At 40.9% G+C, this 12,984-nt stretch overlaps 1 protein-coding gene across 1 annotated transcript in view; it reads left to right on the top strand.

The window, feature by feature from the left end:
* The first annotated feature begins 18 nt into the window (after positions 1-18).
* The window catches only part of EHD4 (EH domain containing 4), a 30,052-nt gene continuing 17,086 nt past the window's right edge, over positions 19-12,984 (top strand). Inside the window, exons 1-3 of the mRNA XM_042047231.1 lie at positions 19-271; positions 8,043-8,219; positions 12,547-12,644. Coding sequence (XP_041903165.1) covers positions 36-271; positions 8,043-8,219; positions 12,547-12,644 — 511 coding nt within the window. The 5' untranslated portion in view covers positions 19-35. The remainder of the gene's footprint in view (positions 272-8,042; positions 8,220-12,546; positions 12,645-12,984) is intronic.

Here is a 12,984-nt window from a genome sequence, read left to right as displayed (position 1 = left end):
CAGTGGCAGTGCGGCGGGGCGGCAGCGGCGGCGGGATGTTCAGCTGGCTGGGGAAGCAGGGCGGCGGGCGGGAGCGCGGCGGCGGCACCGACGTGGTGCAGACGGTGACCGGCGGGCTGCGGGACCTCTACCTCCGCAAGCTGCTGCCGCTGGAGGAGCACTACCGCTTCCATGAGTTCCATTCGCCCGCCCTGGAGGAGGCCGACTTCGAGAACAAGCCCATGGTGCTGCTGGTGGGGCAGTACAGCACCGGCAAGACCACCTTCATCCGGTAGGTGACCCCCGGCATGCGCGGCCCCTGCTCCCGCGGCCCCGCTCGGGGAACGCCGGCCGGCGCCCTGCCCGCCTCGCCCCCGCCGGCCGCTCGGTCATCCTCACTCACCTCCTGCCCGGGGTGGTGCTGCCTGCGGTAAATCCCTCCCACGCTCTGGCGGCGCAGCCCGCGGCGAGCCCGCCCGTGCGGGACAGCGCTGCCCCGCGGGTGCGAGCCGAGGCCGGGCAGCGCCGTGCCGGTGACAGGCGGCGGGGCGGCCCCGCAGCGGGGTGAAAGGGCTGGCGCCTGCCCGCGGCCGGCGACCCTCCCGGCCAGCGCGGCTTACCGAGAGCCTCCGTGCTGTGTCGAGGATGGTGCCGCTCCCGACCCTGTTACACGCTCTGTAGCTCGCCGCTTGCTTCCTGTTCAAGAATATTATCTCTATTTCATGTTCTGCTGAGAAAGCGTACCCTCGTTGTCTACTTCCTCTTAGTTCTTTTAATCTGTGAGTTGTTTCAAAGGAAAACCAGGAGCTTCGTGTTAAAACGGTATGACTGCACCGGCCATGAGGGATCATTTAACCTTACCTCCTCTCCTTTCTTTCCCGAAAGTAGCTTAATGCACAGATCGGATGTGATGGTAAAAGCGTAACGTGACAAGAGTTTTGGGCAAAAAACACGTGGTATCTGGAAAGTCTCCCCTTCCATGTGCCTTTATTTTGATCAATTAGATTGAAGAAGCAGTATCACTACTAAGGCAGCTTAACAGTGTTGTCCCTGTTGTAGTATTTTCTGTCTTTCCTCTGTTCCTTATTTCTAAGTTTCTTAGTGACTCATTTTCAGGAAGCTGAAGCATATCTCGGGTAAGCACAATATTATAAACCTGCGAATATTTTGCATATGTTTGAGTTTCCCTCTCACCTGCGCCTTACAAATCAGTCTAAGGTTGTGCCCAACTCTGCAAAAGACACTGAGTGGTCACTTGGTTCACATTTTGACGTGCTTATATCTGAAGTTCATTACAGTCCTTCTGTAAAATTTTAAAATATTTCTTTCAGTTCCAAAGACTACCGGCAGCCTTGCCATAACAGTGTTTTCTTCTTGCAGTGCAAAATACCTACCTCCCCTCTCCACTGAAGAGCAATGTTTACCTTTAATCACCTGAGAGCTTTTCAGATGTTTGCAGAACTAATCATGTGTCTCTTCTGGTTTTACAACTAGCTAATTGAAAGCTTGAAGCTGAACATGGTTTCTTTACTGATTATGACTGAATTCCCACAAACACATAAAGAGGTGTTGCTCAGAGGAATATTTTTAAAATAGAAATAAGGCTGTAATTAAAAGAAAAGAAACTTAGTTTCAGGATCTCCACAGACAGTCACAAGGTGGTGTGTGTGGGGGGTGTTTGATTTGGATTTTTCTAACATTTCTCTAGGCATACTCATTATTTTCTTCTTTAAAATTACAGTTGCCTTGTTAGTCTGTATATATTTCCAGATAAGTGTAGTTACTTGGCTTATGAACAAGGGATGGGGAGAGCGTGGGTAGTACAAAGGGAGGCAGAAAGGTCCCAAATATGTGCATACCAGAACTTGTTCTGCCTGTCAGCAGAGTTGTTCTGTTATTTGCAATTCATAGAAAACTTTATTTCTCCCCTCCTGTAAGAGTTTGCCTTGATTGAGAACACTGGTTCTTGATTTATGAACATTCAACTTTTCTGTCCTTTACAGTTGCCTGCATTTGACTGAAGTGCAAGTCAGTATTGTGCTTAGAAACATTAATATTCCTTGCAGTGCCTTATGTGTCTTTTTGCTACTGTTGCTTTGTGAGTAACTTATTATCACTGTAACAATAAAATACCGAGCAAAAGGGTTGATTGATACTAATGTACAGTCGGAACGAGAAAAGACCTATAATTTATTACAGCTCTTTCCAGCTTTTTTTTTAGCATTTGTTAGTGCTGGATGAAGATGCCCAGACAATTTTGACAAAGATGAAGTTTTCAAATATGGTTTCTCATGTGTTATATTAAAATACCTGACTTGATGCAGGAGGTGGCTTCTACTGTGATGTACCCTTCTATTCACCCTCTTACCCTTTCCTCCTGTCCACATTTTAGGTAGCTTGCAGAGCAGTTTAATCTTTACACAAGGTATTGGAGAAGGCAGGTATTGAGTGTTGAGCCCAAATCAGTGGCAGAATATCTGTTATTGCTTCTAAAGGATCTCACTATGATTAACATTCATTACCTCAGTGTTCTCTATAGTGTAGATAATAATTGGTTGAATCAGCGTGAGAAAATGCTCCATTGAAGATGGGCAGCAACTTAGACAATAGTGTCACAGTGACTGTTACTCAAAATCCAATTTAGAGGAGAAAAAGAAGGGCAAAAAAAGAGAAGTTCTCGTATGCTGTGTGCAAACTTAGAAGAAGACATGGGAAAATATTATAGTGTCCAGATCAGCCAGAAATAAATTTCCCCTCTAGTAGGCTGAATCTCCTATGGAAAAATATCATGCCCTCTCAAGATTGTTTTAATTCAATCTTTGTCGTAGATTATTTTTTCTTAGAATGAAGTAGCGCTACAGGGTTTTTATTCCTGCAAACCTTTTAATAAGCAAACATTATTTTAAATCTTAATTAAAACTGCTTTTTGTTCACATTTCTCCACTTCATAGTCAGGAGGGTATATTAGGTCTGCCTAAGTGTTTACTACTGGGTTTATGTGTGAACATAACAATTCTGTTTAGCTGTCAAATATTCATTTGGGATTTGCTTTAATTTAGACATTATCGTGAGAACTTCACATTTTCATACCTCTGACACATCCATATCCACCCAGTTCCTTCCACTAAGTCTTTATGGAAAGCACGGATCTACCAGTGACTAAAGGTCCCTGGGGATTAAGATATGCAAACAAACACTTCCAGGTTTCTTTCAGCTCTTATGTTTTTTCACTCAGTGCTGTTTATCTGCTTTGGCACTTGGAACAATGCAGTGAAACCTGTCAGTTTTGCTGTCTAAGGTGTAGTGTGGTGATAGTTTTATTCGAGTATTTGACAATGCTGATGATTCAAGCAAATATATCCCAATGTGAATGCTTGTCCAATTGTGTTTAATGAAGTGGGAGCATGGTGAGAACCAATTGCTTATCTTACTCTGAGCTGCTTGGCCTTGCAGCTTCTGTAATTGTCTCAATTTCTCATGCCTGTTTTGGAAAAGAAATGGGGAAAGGAAGGGGAGGAGAATTGTACTGTATGAAAAAAAGATAGGAGGTAGTCAATGCAAATAGATAGTTTCTTTTCTTCTAACAGTTAATTAAACTTCTAGTCTAATAGTGTTTAACTTGTCATTTATTTTTCTATTTTAAAAGTGTAGGAGACTGTTGTTTTTTTTAAAGAACTTATCAACATGAGACAAACCAGAAGTAAATTCCTCAGAGTGCCAGGCTGTGCCTTTACTTTGCTTGCAGGTATTACTCAGAGGTTAAAAATTGTAAACTTCCTGCGATTTAACTCAGCCAGAGCTGACTTTTATGAAAGCACCCTTTTGCATGCATAATGTCTAGAGTCTGCAAGTGGGTGCAATTGCTTGTGCATCTGCATCTGTTTCTTCAGGGGTGAAGTGGGGGGAAGGTCCGTCTTAATTTCTTTGGGTGAAAGCTGTACCTTCTTTGTTACATGAAAGCTTTGACTTGTTTAGAGCAGAATTCTTACACTAAAGCGAACATCTGCTAGTTTTGCTGTTTAAAAAAAAGCAGAATATTTGGTGCAGTATGTAGCGTGGAGGTGAGCAGCCCTGTAAAGGAGCCATGAGTTTATCTCCTGATGCATCACAGGGTATCCCCGTTCAGTGCTGCTCTGTCCAGCTCGCATTTGTGCATTAGCGTGGCCTAGCTAATGCATTTAGACTTCAGATGATAATCAGTATTTGCAACTGTGAGTAATATTTTCTGTGTCTGGAACTTTGTAAACTGGTTTCCCATAGTCTGGCTATACATCTTGCAGAGGAACATAGATGAATGTTTATTGGCAAAGCTGAAAGGTTATAGCCCAGGTAAAAACAAAGGGCGAAGAATCAACAGGATGTCTGTTGTTTGATCTAGACTGTCTTTGGGGCATTGGCTATTTTTAAGCATTCTTCCTGTGAACCTTTTTGAACTCCTCCTATGCTGAAAATTCCTGAGAAGAGCATGTAGTTGCTGATGCTGAAAATCCAGGTATTTTCCTTGCTAATGTAGCATTTGGTACAGAAACATTGGCAGCTTTTCAATTTACAGAAGACTGCTCTTACTTTTTGTGTGGGTAAGTAAAACTGTTTATTCATGCTGAGGAGTGTGTTGAGGCTTAGCTCACCCCACAACTCCAGCTTGCAACCAAGCACCACACAGCCACTCACACCCTGCGCAGTGACATGGGGGAGAGAATCAGAATGGTAGAAGTGAGAAAACTCATGGCTTGAGATAAGGATGGTTTAGTAGGTACAGCAAAAGCATCACAAGCAAGGCAAAGCAAGGAATTCATTCACTCCTTTCCATGGGCAGGCAGGTGTTCAGGTATTCCCAGGAAAGCAGGGCTCTGTCATACATATGAGTGACTTGGAAAGAGAAAATGCTATCACTCCAAGCGTCTCCGTCTTCCTTCTTCCCCTAGCTTTATATGCTAAGCACGTTGCCATATGGTACAGGATATCCCTTGGGTCAGTTGGGATCAGCTGTGTCCCATCTTAACTCTTTGTTCACCCCCAGCCACTTGCTGGTGGGGTGGGGTGAGAAGCAGAAAAGGCCTTGATTCTGCCTAAGTGCTGCTCAGCAGTAATGAGGACATCCCTGTATTGCCAACACTTTTCAGCACAGATCCAAAACACAGCCATATAGTAGTTATTGTCCCAGCCAAACCCATCACACTTGAGCACAGCCAGTGCTCAAGAACAGGTTTATTTTAGTCTGTACTAATTCTTGATGTGCAACTGTGAGCCAATCTTAATGGATAATACCTTTGTTGCAAAGCGATTGGTGTGTCTGTTGAATAGTTGTACCAGGCAGAGCATTGTGACTGTTGGGTGGGGCTTGGTATTGGAAGGAGGTCTTGCCTTCCTGGTTTGTTATCGCTGTAAAAGCCTGGTTTTTAACATGACATTATGACATTAACTTGGAAGTATCATTGCAGTTCAGTAGCACTGTATTCTGGTTTAGTCATTTCAATAAACACCTAATCTGAATTTGCGCTATCAGAGCAGCAAATAGAGATGTTGGAAATCCTGAAAGTACTCTGTACTTGTAACTCTTTAATTTTGCAAGTGTTACATGTGCAGCAAATTCATGAGCAGGCCATGAAATTACTTTTTAAGGCATCTAAAAAACTGAATGTCCTTATTCATGCCATGATTTATGAGCTTATGATAGATGGCAATTATCCTGTTACCCTGGAGGTGTCTGCTCCTGTATTCAGATCCTACAATGTAGTTTTCCTTGACCTGGGATGTGGGACTTCACTCCTGGCCATTTGATTCAATATATGTTCTTTACTGCTGCTCTTGCACCATCTTCTTGTATGTGTTGTCTGTCACCTTATGAGTTGCTGCTTCTGTCAGCAGGAGCCTGGGAATGAGAGTTTGTGTCAAGAGAAGAGCTTATTTACGAGTTCTTAGAGATCCCTTTTAAAAGAAGGACAATGAGAAAAAGCAATGTTTGAAGTAGAACATTTTATCATGGCAGGTTAAAAACCTTTTTTTAAAAGACGAAAGTGTAATCGATCTTTCAAAAATCAAAGCCATGAGTAACTCCAATCTGGAAAATTTTAGTGGCTCTTGTGAGTTAGCCTTGGCATCCTGTTTTAGAGAACCCTGGTCTGCAATGATGTTCTGTGAAGAGGCAGGAACACACTTTCGTGTTTCAGGTGTTCCGCTGTTTGCCGCAACACTTGGAAGTCCCGGATTTCCATGAGAGGTTCAACTGGTGAGCAATTAAAGGAGTTTTGTCTTCATTTCATTACGTGATCTAGTTTGTACAGTGAGGGATCTGCTGAATTTTACAGATCTGTGTGGGCAGAGAGGTTTGAGTGTTCTTTCATTTGCTTTTGGAGAGGGGTCAGTTTTATTTCCCTGTTACTGTGCATTAGCTGCAGCTTATTCTAGAGATAAAACAGATTGGCATGTTGTGGCATGATTGTTCTTATGTTCCTCCTTCCTCACAAGTTTTAATATTGGCATTTTTTAAATTTCTTTTTTTTGGAAGCAGAAATCTGCAGGAAATCTCATGTAAATAACTGTTCCATGCTCCCTGGTCATAGGTTGAGCTAGTTGGAGCCAGTTTGCTAAGACTAGTGGAAAACAGTCTTTAAAATATGTAATATATATTTAGTTCCTTAAAATCAGCTTCTGTGCACTGATCTATGAAGTTTGTGAATGCTTGGATACTTTATTTAAAGACAGAGATTGTTCACAAGTATAGGTACTATGTAAAATGTTTTTTGCAGTAAAAGCAGCCAGGAAGTCCTCTCAAATCAGTATTGATTTAGGAAATTATAGCTGAATAAGCATAGCACTGTTGGATTAAGTCCAGAATAAAACTTTATTAAAAGAGCAGCATTAATATAGATGCACTAAAACGTAACTGTAGTTACGTGCTGTAGTTGTATGTAGGACCACCACCTGTGCCTGAAGAAGAATTCTTATGTAAATCCAGTTTTGATTATGTAAATACTTAAATTGTAGTTGATTAAAATTGTGGTGGTTTTTTTTTTAAGAACTGCAGGGTGACATTGTTTTAGTCTTGAGTGCCAAGATGGTGCTGTTGTGACTGAAGACAATAACACTCATGCTTTAAAGTTAAGCAGGGTTGTCTGTGTCTCTCTGAACAGTGCCAGTTGTCCTAGAATGTGGCTTGCTCGAAGGACTTGGGGCTGCTTTTACTTCGCACTTGCCATCCATGAAGGGATGCAGACAGGCTTTTTATGTAAATAAATGCCCTGGTTCCATTGTTTTAATACTTAAATACGCACTTAATTAATTTCAAACCTTGTTGTCTGGAAAGTCAAGGCTTGGTCCACTGAGTATGTGCTGTCTGTGTCTTCTGTCAGTAGACTACTCAAAGGGAGGTGCAAGATGGTTTCTGGTGGCATAGCACTACCTGACTTGATGCCTTTTGGAAGGTCTTTACTGTTAGGCCTAAAGTTCTACAGATCTGACTTAGTTAACAATTACTTTTTGATATGCAGGTCAAAAGAAAATAAAAATTTCCCAAACAGCTGTAACTTTACTGTCTCATAACAGCGCTCTCTGCCTCTGGTAGGATGAGTTAAAGTTCGTGCGATCATACCAAGTTATTAAAGGGTTAGATCTGTCAGCCAATTGGATCTGCTCACATGCAGTTTCAGACCATTCCCTTCTTGTACCAGCAGCACTGGTATAGGCTTGAAAACACTCAGAAAAGCAGCCATGTCTTGTAGTGTAACCTACAGCACTTGGATCATTGACAGAAGCATCCACTTAATGGTTGAGGCATTTGAGGGAGTGCTTTCCACACTGTCTTTGTGAAGGGATTTACTTTATCCTTTTACCTAGATGTTGTGAAAAACGAATGCAGTTCTCTTCCTTCTTCCCCAGTTAACAGAAATAATGAAATGCAGGAAAATGTAATCTTCTTATAGAATGTGCTTATCCTTGGGAATTTTCAAGCAAATTATAGGTATTTGCTTTTGCCATGGATCCCAATCATTCATTCTTTTGGAGTATTTATGTATAAATATAGTTATTATGTATAAATACATTTATGTATTCTCCACGTCTAGATATCTGCTCGAGCAAGACTTTCCAGGCATGCGGATTGGTCCAGAGCCTACCACAGATTCCTTTATTGCTGTGATGTATGGAGAAACAGAAGGAAATGTTCCTGGAAATGCCCTGGTTGTTGATCCTAAGAAGCCATTCCGGAAACTCGGCCGCTTTGGAAATGCTTTCCTGAACAGGTGAGATCATCTTGCTTTCTGTCTTCTGATGATTCAGTTTAAATTCTGGCATGTTTTGTTTTGAACAGCATGGAATAAATATTCAAACAGAAGCAGGAGTGGTGGTGGTTCAGGTGAATTAAATAAAAACAGGCGCTACTAGGTAGGGTGGCATTAGGATAGAGATATTCAGTTACCTGAATAGAAAATAGTTGTTAAAACCAGTTCACAGAAAACTGTAGAAATGATCCACTGGGCTACTTGTTTGTGAGGCATTATGCCGGATGGAACAGTTCAGGATCAATTTATGCAAAAATTCTGCTCAATAAAACTGAGAGGTTAGTACTATTATTAAAAACTACCATTCAAAAAAAAAAAAAAAAAAAAAAGCAAGCAAATATTTTTCCTTTGATGCTGTCTTGTTCCTTTCCACTGATATGGATAAAATAAAAACTCCAGCTGTTAAGTGTTTAATATCGACTGCCTGGTGTTCAAGTAGTTCCATAGACCAGGGAGATAGTGTTAGCTTCTGCTGTGTATTTGCAAAAAGGGAAGAGTTGTTCAGGGGCTGTGAATATTTTCATAGGAAACTTGAGTAGCATGCTAAATATTTTCAGTTGAGAGTTAGTTACTAATAACTCTGTTCTTATTGTCCGAGCAATCACCTTGTTTTCTTCCTGTATTTGATGGTAGCTTGACATGGAGGCCTCAATTTGCAAGCCAATTAATCTAAATTGGTTCTTTTTAACAATAAACTTTCCTGTTTGGCCGATAAATACTGGCATGCGTGTGAGAAGTTCATCATGTACAGTTTTATCTCTTGCTGTGCTTATTCAAAGGAGAAAGTTTTTAGCTGCTTACAGTTGGCTTGGCTATCGCTTTGCAGAGATAAGAATATGTGCTCTGGGAAGCTGTAGTCAAGTCCCTTTTAAATAACAGTTTTGAGATGATTGGCTAAGTTCTGTCTTCCAGATCACTATTCTGTTTCTCCCTTTCCTCACCATTGTGCTCTGTCTACAAAAAATTAATATACTGTAAATTGTATTTTGCTTAATATTCAAATATTTGCACAGATCATTGCAATGATACGTATTAGGATGAGTGGTGATGTAATTTTTTGCCTGAATCATCTAACTAGTTGTGTGACTATTATGAAAACAAGATTATTGGGTGGCTAAAGAGATGTACTTTCAAAGTAACTGACTAAATTATTCCAGTTCTTTTGGTGACTGTGATATGGCTATGTTGAAGTGCTGTGAGCACCCTTATCTTCCCCAACAGTCACTCTCACTCTTTAGTTGATAAGTACCTAGATCTCTGCTGAATCTTTCCCGAGCATTTTTCAAAACTTACCAACTCCTTTCTCTTTATGACTTCACTTAGATGAAATTGTCTTAGGCTTCAGTATCTTTGAGTTCCTACTAGGTTACCTGTAATCATACTACATATTTTACTTCGCCTTCTCTCATTTGCCATACTGACTTTTCTTTTTATCTGATACTACATTTTTCACTCCTGCCTTAATAGACTTTTCTCTACTTCCCCCCACCCCTGGCCCCATTCTGTCCCCCCCTTATTTTTTAAGTGGCTTCCCAATCCTAGTGTTTTGTTTTGTGGAGGAACTTAAGACTATGAACACTTAGATGATTAAGTTGAGTGCCCTTTTCATTCAAGTGTAACAATCCAAATGACAGGAAACAGGGACTGAGGTAATGGAAAAAATGGAACAAACAAGAACATGGTATCACAATCAAGGCTTGTACTTAGTAATTAGCTGCATTAATTTATTGATGTTCCCTTGCTTTTGTCTTTTTCCATGACCCTTTCTGATTGCCCCCTTTATCTCAGTGCTTGTGAGAGATGTTCCTCTAGCAGTCTCTTATTTCTACTGTATACTTTTAAAAGAAGTTGGGGAGGAAAGGGAAGGGAGACAGGACCTAGTGTGCCCATGGGTGCTGGTGAGGGAAGAATATTGCATTATACCAGAAAAGCATGTAAATGAATTAGTGCTACTGAGAAAAAATGCATGGTCCTGGTCTATTCTCATGTGTCATAAGCAATTACAGTCATCTCATTCATACAACTGTTTTTGTAACACTTTTTTTTTGGTTTAAGTCTGTTTGTCATTTGGGTGGATAGTATATCGTTCTGGTTTTTATGATGCAGCACTGTCATGACCTGCATGAAGTGAGATGTTAAGAAATAAGTCTCAGTGTTGAAAAGAGATATTTAAATACCACTATCATTACAGTTTAAAGTTGTCTGAAATATTAGTTTGAGGTAAGATTTTTAACCCATCTGTCAGCTTTGTCTTAAAGGCGTACTCTAAAAGTTAACAGCCAGTTAATTCTGAGTTCATGCTTCTATTTCACATGTGTTTACCATGTACTTTTTTCCCTCCATTGCCACTAATGACTCTGCAAAGATGGCAGTGTCTACATTTCTAGGCCTGTAGTTCTCTATTTTCTTGCATGGTCTTTTCCAGCTGTCCCAGTTTGGGTGGTGCCTGCACCACGACACTGCTGTATTGTTCTGCTGGCATAACAGTGCCTTTCTTCCCATAAGATAGGTCTAGAAACATCTTGGTGATACTGAACAAGCACTGGGCTTTCTAAGGTTGAATGAGAGTGATAAGAAAAAATATACGTGAAAATTTAGTCTTCACACTTCTAAATTTATGAAGGCATCTTCATGCTGTACATACTAGTGATGTACATATTTTTGTAACAGTTCATGTGATTAAATGTATTTTCTTTGTCACTTATGCACATCCACTATGCTTCCACATAATGTGTTTGGTTTGATATAGCACTGCCTTTAGGTTTTGGCAAGTTCAAATAATGTAATTTTCTCAAAGAGTACCTCACTGCTCTTTCAAAAGTATTTCTCAAGCTAGTAGGAAATTAGCCCTAATGGAAGAATTTCCTTAAGGTATGAGGTATTTTCTATAGCTGGTGTCCCACTAAAACAAACATTTTACATTATGTTTTACATACCCTAAGATTCTATCAGGCTTAGGTGGCTGCTGTTTCCTTATGCCCTCTTGGGTTTCAGAGAGAGGCGTAGATGATGCTGCCATTTCTGTTTCATCCAAGAAGGGACACTGTGTGCTTTTGTTAAAGGCTCATTGCTACAAGGTCTCTTGAAGAACAAGGTGAAGTGAGGTGTTAGGACTTCTTTTCATCCCAATTTCCTTTGAATAATTTATATTGTATAAAATATCATCTAGATTTTGATATAGTTTGCATTTTTTATCTGATGTTTGACTGGCTGAACTCTTCCTCACTCAGATCATCTTTGGCCTTAAAGGTCTTGTTTGACCTTGTCACAGCTACAATTTGCTGTGATACCCTGTGTTTTAAGGAAGTGTGCTTTGTGAGCCCATAGGTTGATGTAGGGCAGCCCCATCTTAGAGCCTGAGGCTGCAGCTTAACCCTGTGTGGGGTAGCCTTGCAGGAGGAGGGTGGGTTACTCTCTGTGCTCATTAGTATCTTCAGCTGCTCCCTGATAAGAAGATTAAACTCTTATGCAAGTCTCTTAAAGGCAGGTTATGATGAAGGGCAGTGAAGTTCTTCAGTCATGAACTATCCCAGAAGCATCAGAGTAGCTTGCATGTAACACACCAAGTGTTCTGCACAGCTCTGAGTCCTCGTGAATTATTTATTTTTCCATAATACCACCATTGAACTTGTCTCCTGTTGCAGAGGCAGGAGGTTATTGTTTAGAGCATAATGTGTGTAATTTGATAATTTGAGCTCCTGATTCCGGCAGCATGATAGTTTTGGCTGCGTTTGTGGGAGAAATACTGGTGGTTTTCACTGGTGCCCCAGCTGAGGAGGGTGGTGGGTTAGGGAGTAGGAATCACTCAAACACTGCTGGATCAGGCAAGGGGGAGATATGGCAGGGACTGGAACATAAACATATTGTCAGTATGGCTTTCTGCATGCTCCCCTTTTCAGTCTTTGAGTTTGGGCATAAGCTGGAATACATGAAGAATTTTCTCTTGTGTGTACTTGTTTTGGTCCTAGCAAAATGCTGGTTTGATGGAGTCTTTTTAATGTTGCATTTAAGGCTCAAGTTGTCAGCTCTTGTAAAATTCAGAGTCTTATCAGCACTTAGACATAGAGTTTTACAATGTTTCCCTGTGTTTTCTTTTTTGACACACTCTCTTTTTATTTTTTTTTAAACATGTATGGTTGCCAAACATAGAGGTTTGTCAGGATTCAGCAACTTTTTTGAATCTCACTTGAGTCTTTCTAAAATCAGGTATATAATGGGGAGCGCTCAAGCGACAATCTGTATGTGAGCAAGAGCTATTTTGAATGGGTTTTTCCCTCCTTTCCTGCAGGTTCATGTGTTCTCAGCTACCAAATGAGGTCCTGAAGAGCATCAGTATCATTGACAGCCCTGGCATTCTCTCTGGAGAGAAGCAACGCATCAGCAGAGGTGAGTTGCAGAGCTTTACAATAACCAAGCTTACTAAATTTTTTCTGCTCTACTGGACAAATTAGTATCCTAATCTTTAGGGAGCCTGTTTTAGTGATACTGTATGGTGATCTGTCCCACAATTTCTTACTGCAAGCCCTGTACAACCCATATTTTATGGCTGGATGTAGGGTTTGGAATTTTTTCTCTTGGAAGCTGGTGGGGGTTGGTATTTCTGTCATCCTGCTGCTGTGGCTGCAAATGGCTACAGTTTCATGGTCTGTTGACTAATTAGTGCTTTGTCACTCCTGAGAAAAAGCCTTATTTTCATCATTTTAATTGCTTTCCGTGAAGTAATAAT

The sequence above is a fragment of the Corvus kubaryi genome, unplaced genomic scaffold, assembly GCF_017639235.1.
Source record: "Corvus kubaryi isolate FWS band 111438036 unplaced genomic scaffold, C.kubaryi_AGA036_p1.0 66, whole genome shotgun sequence".
NCBI lineage: Eukaryota > Metazoa > Chordata > Aves > Passeriformes > Corvidae > Corvus > Corvus kubaryi.
The sequence above is the reverse complement of the archived record's forward strand: the minus strand, read 5'-3'. Positions and strand labels throughout refer to the sequence as shown.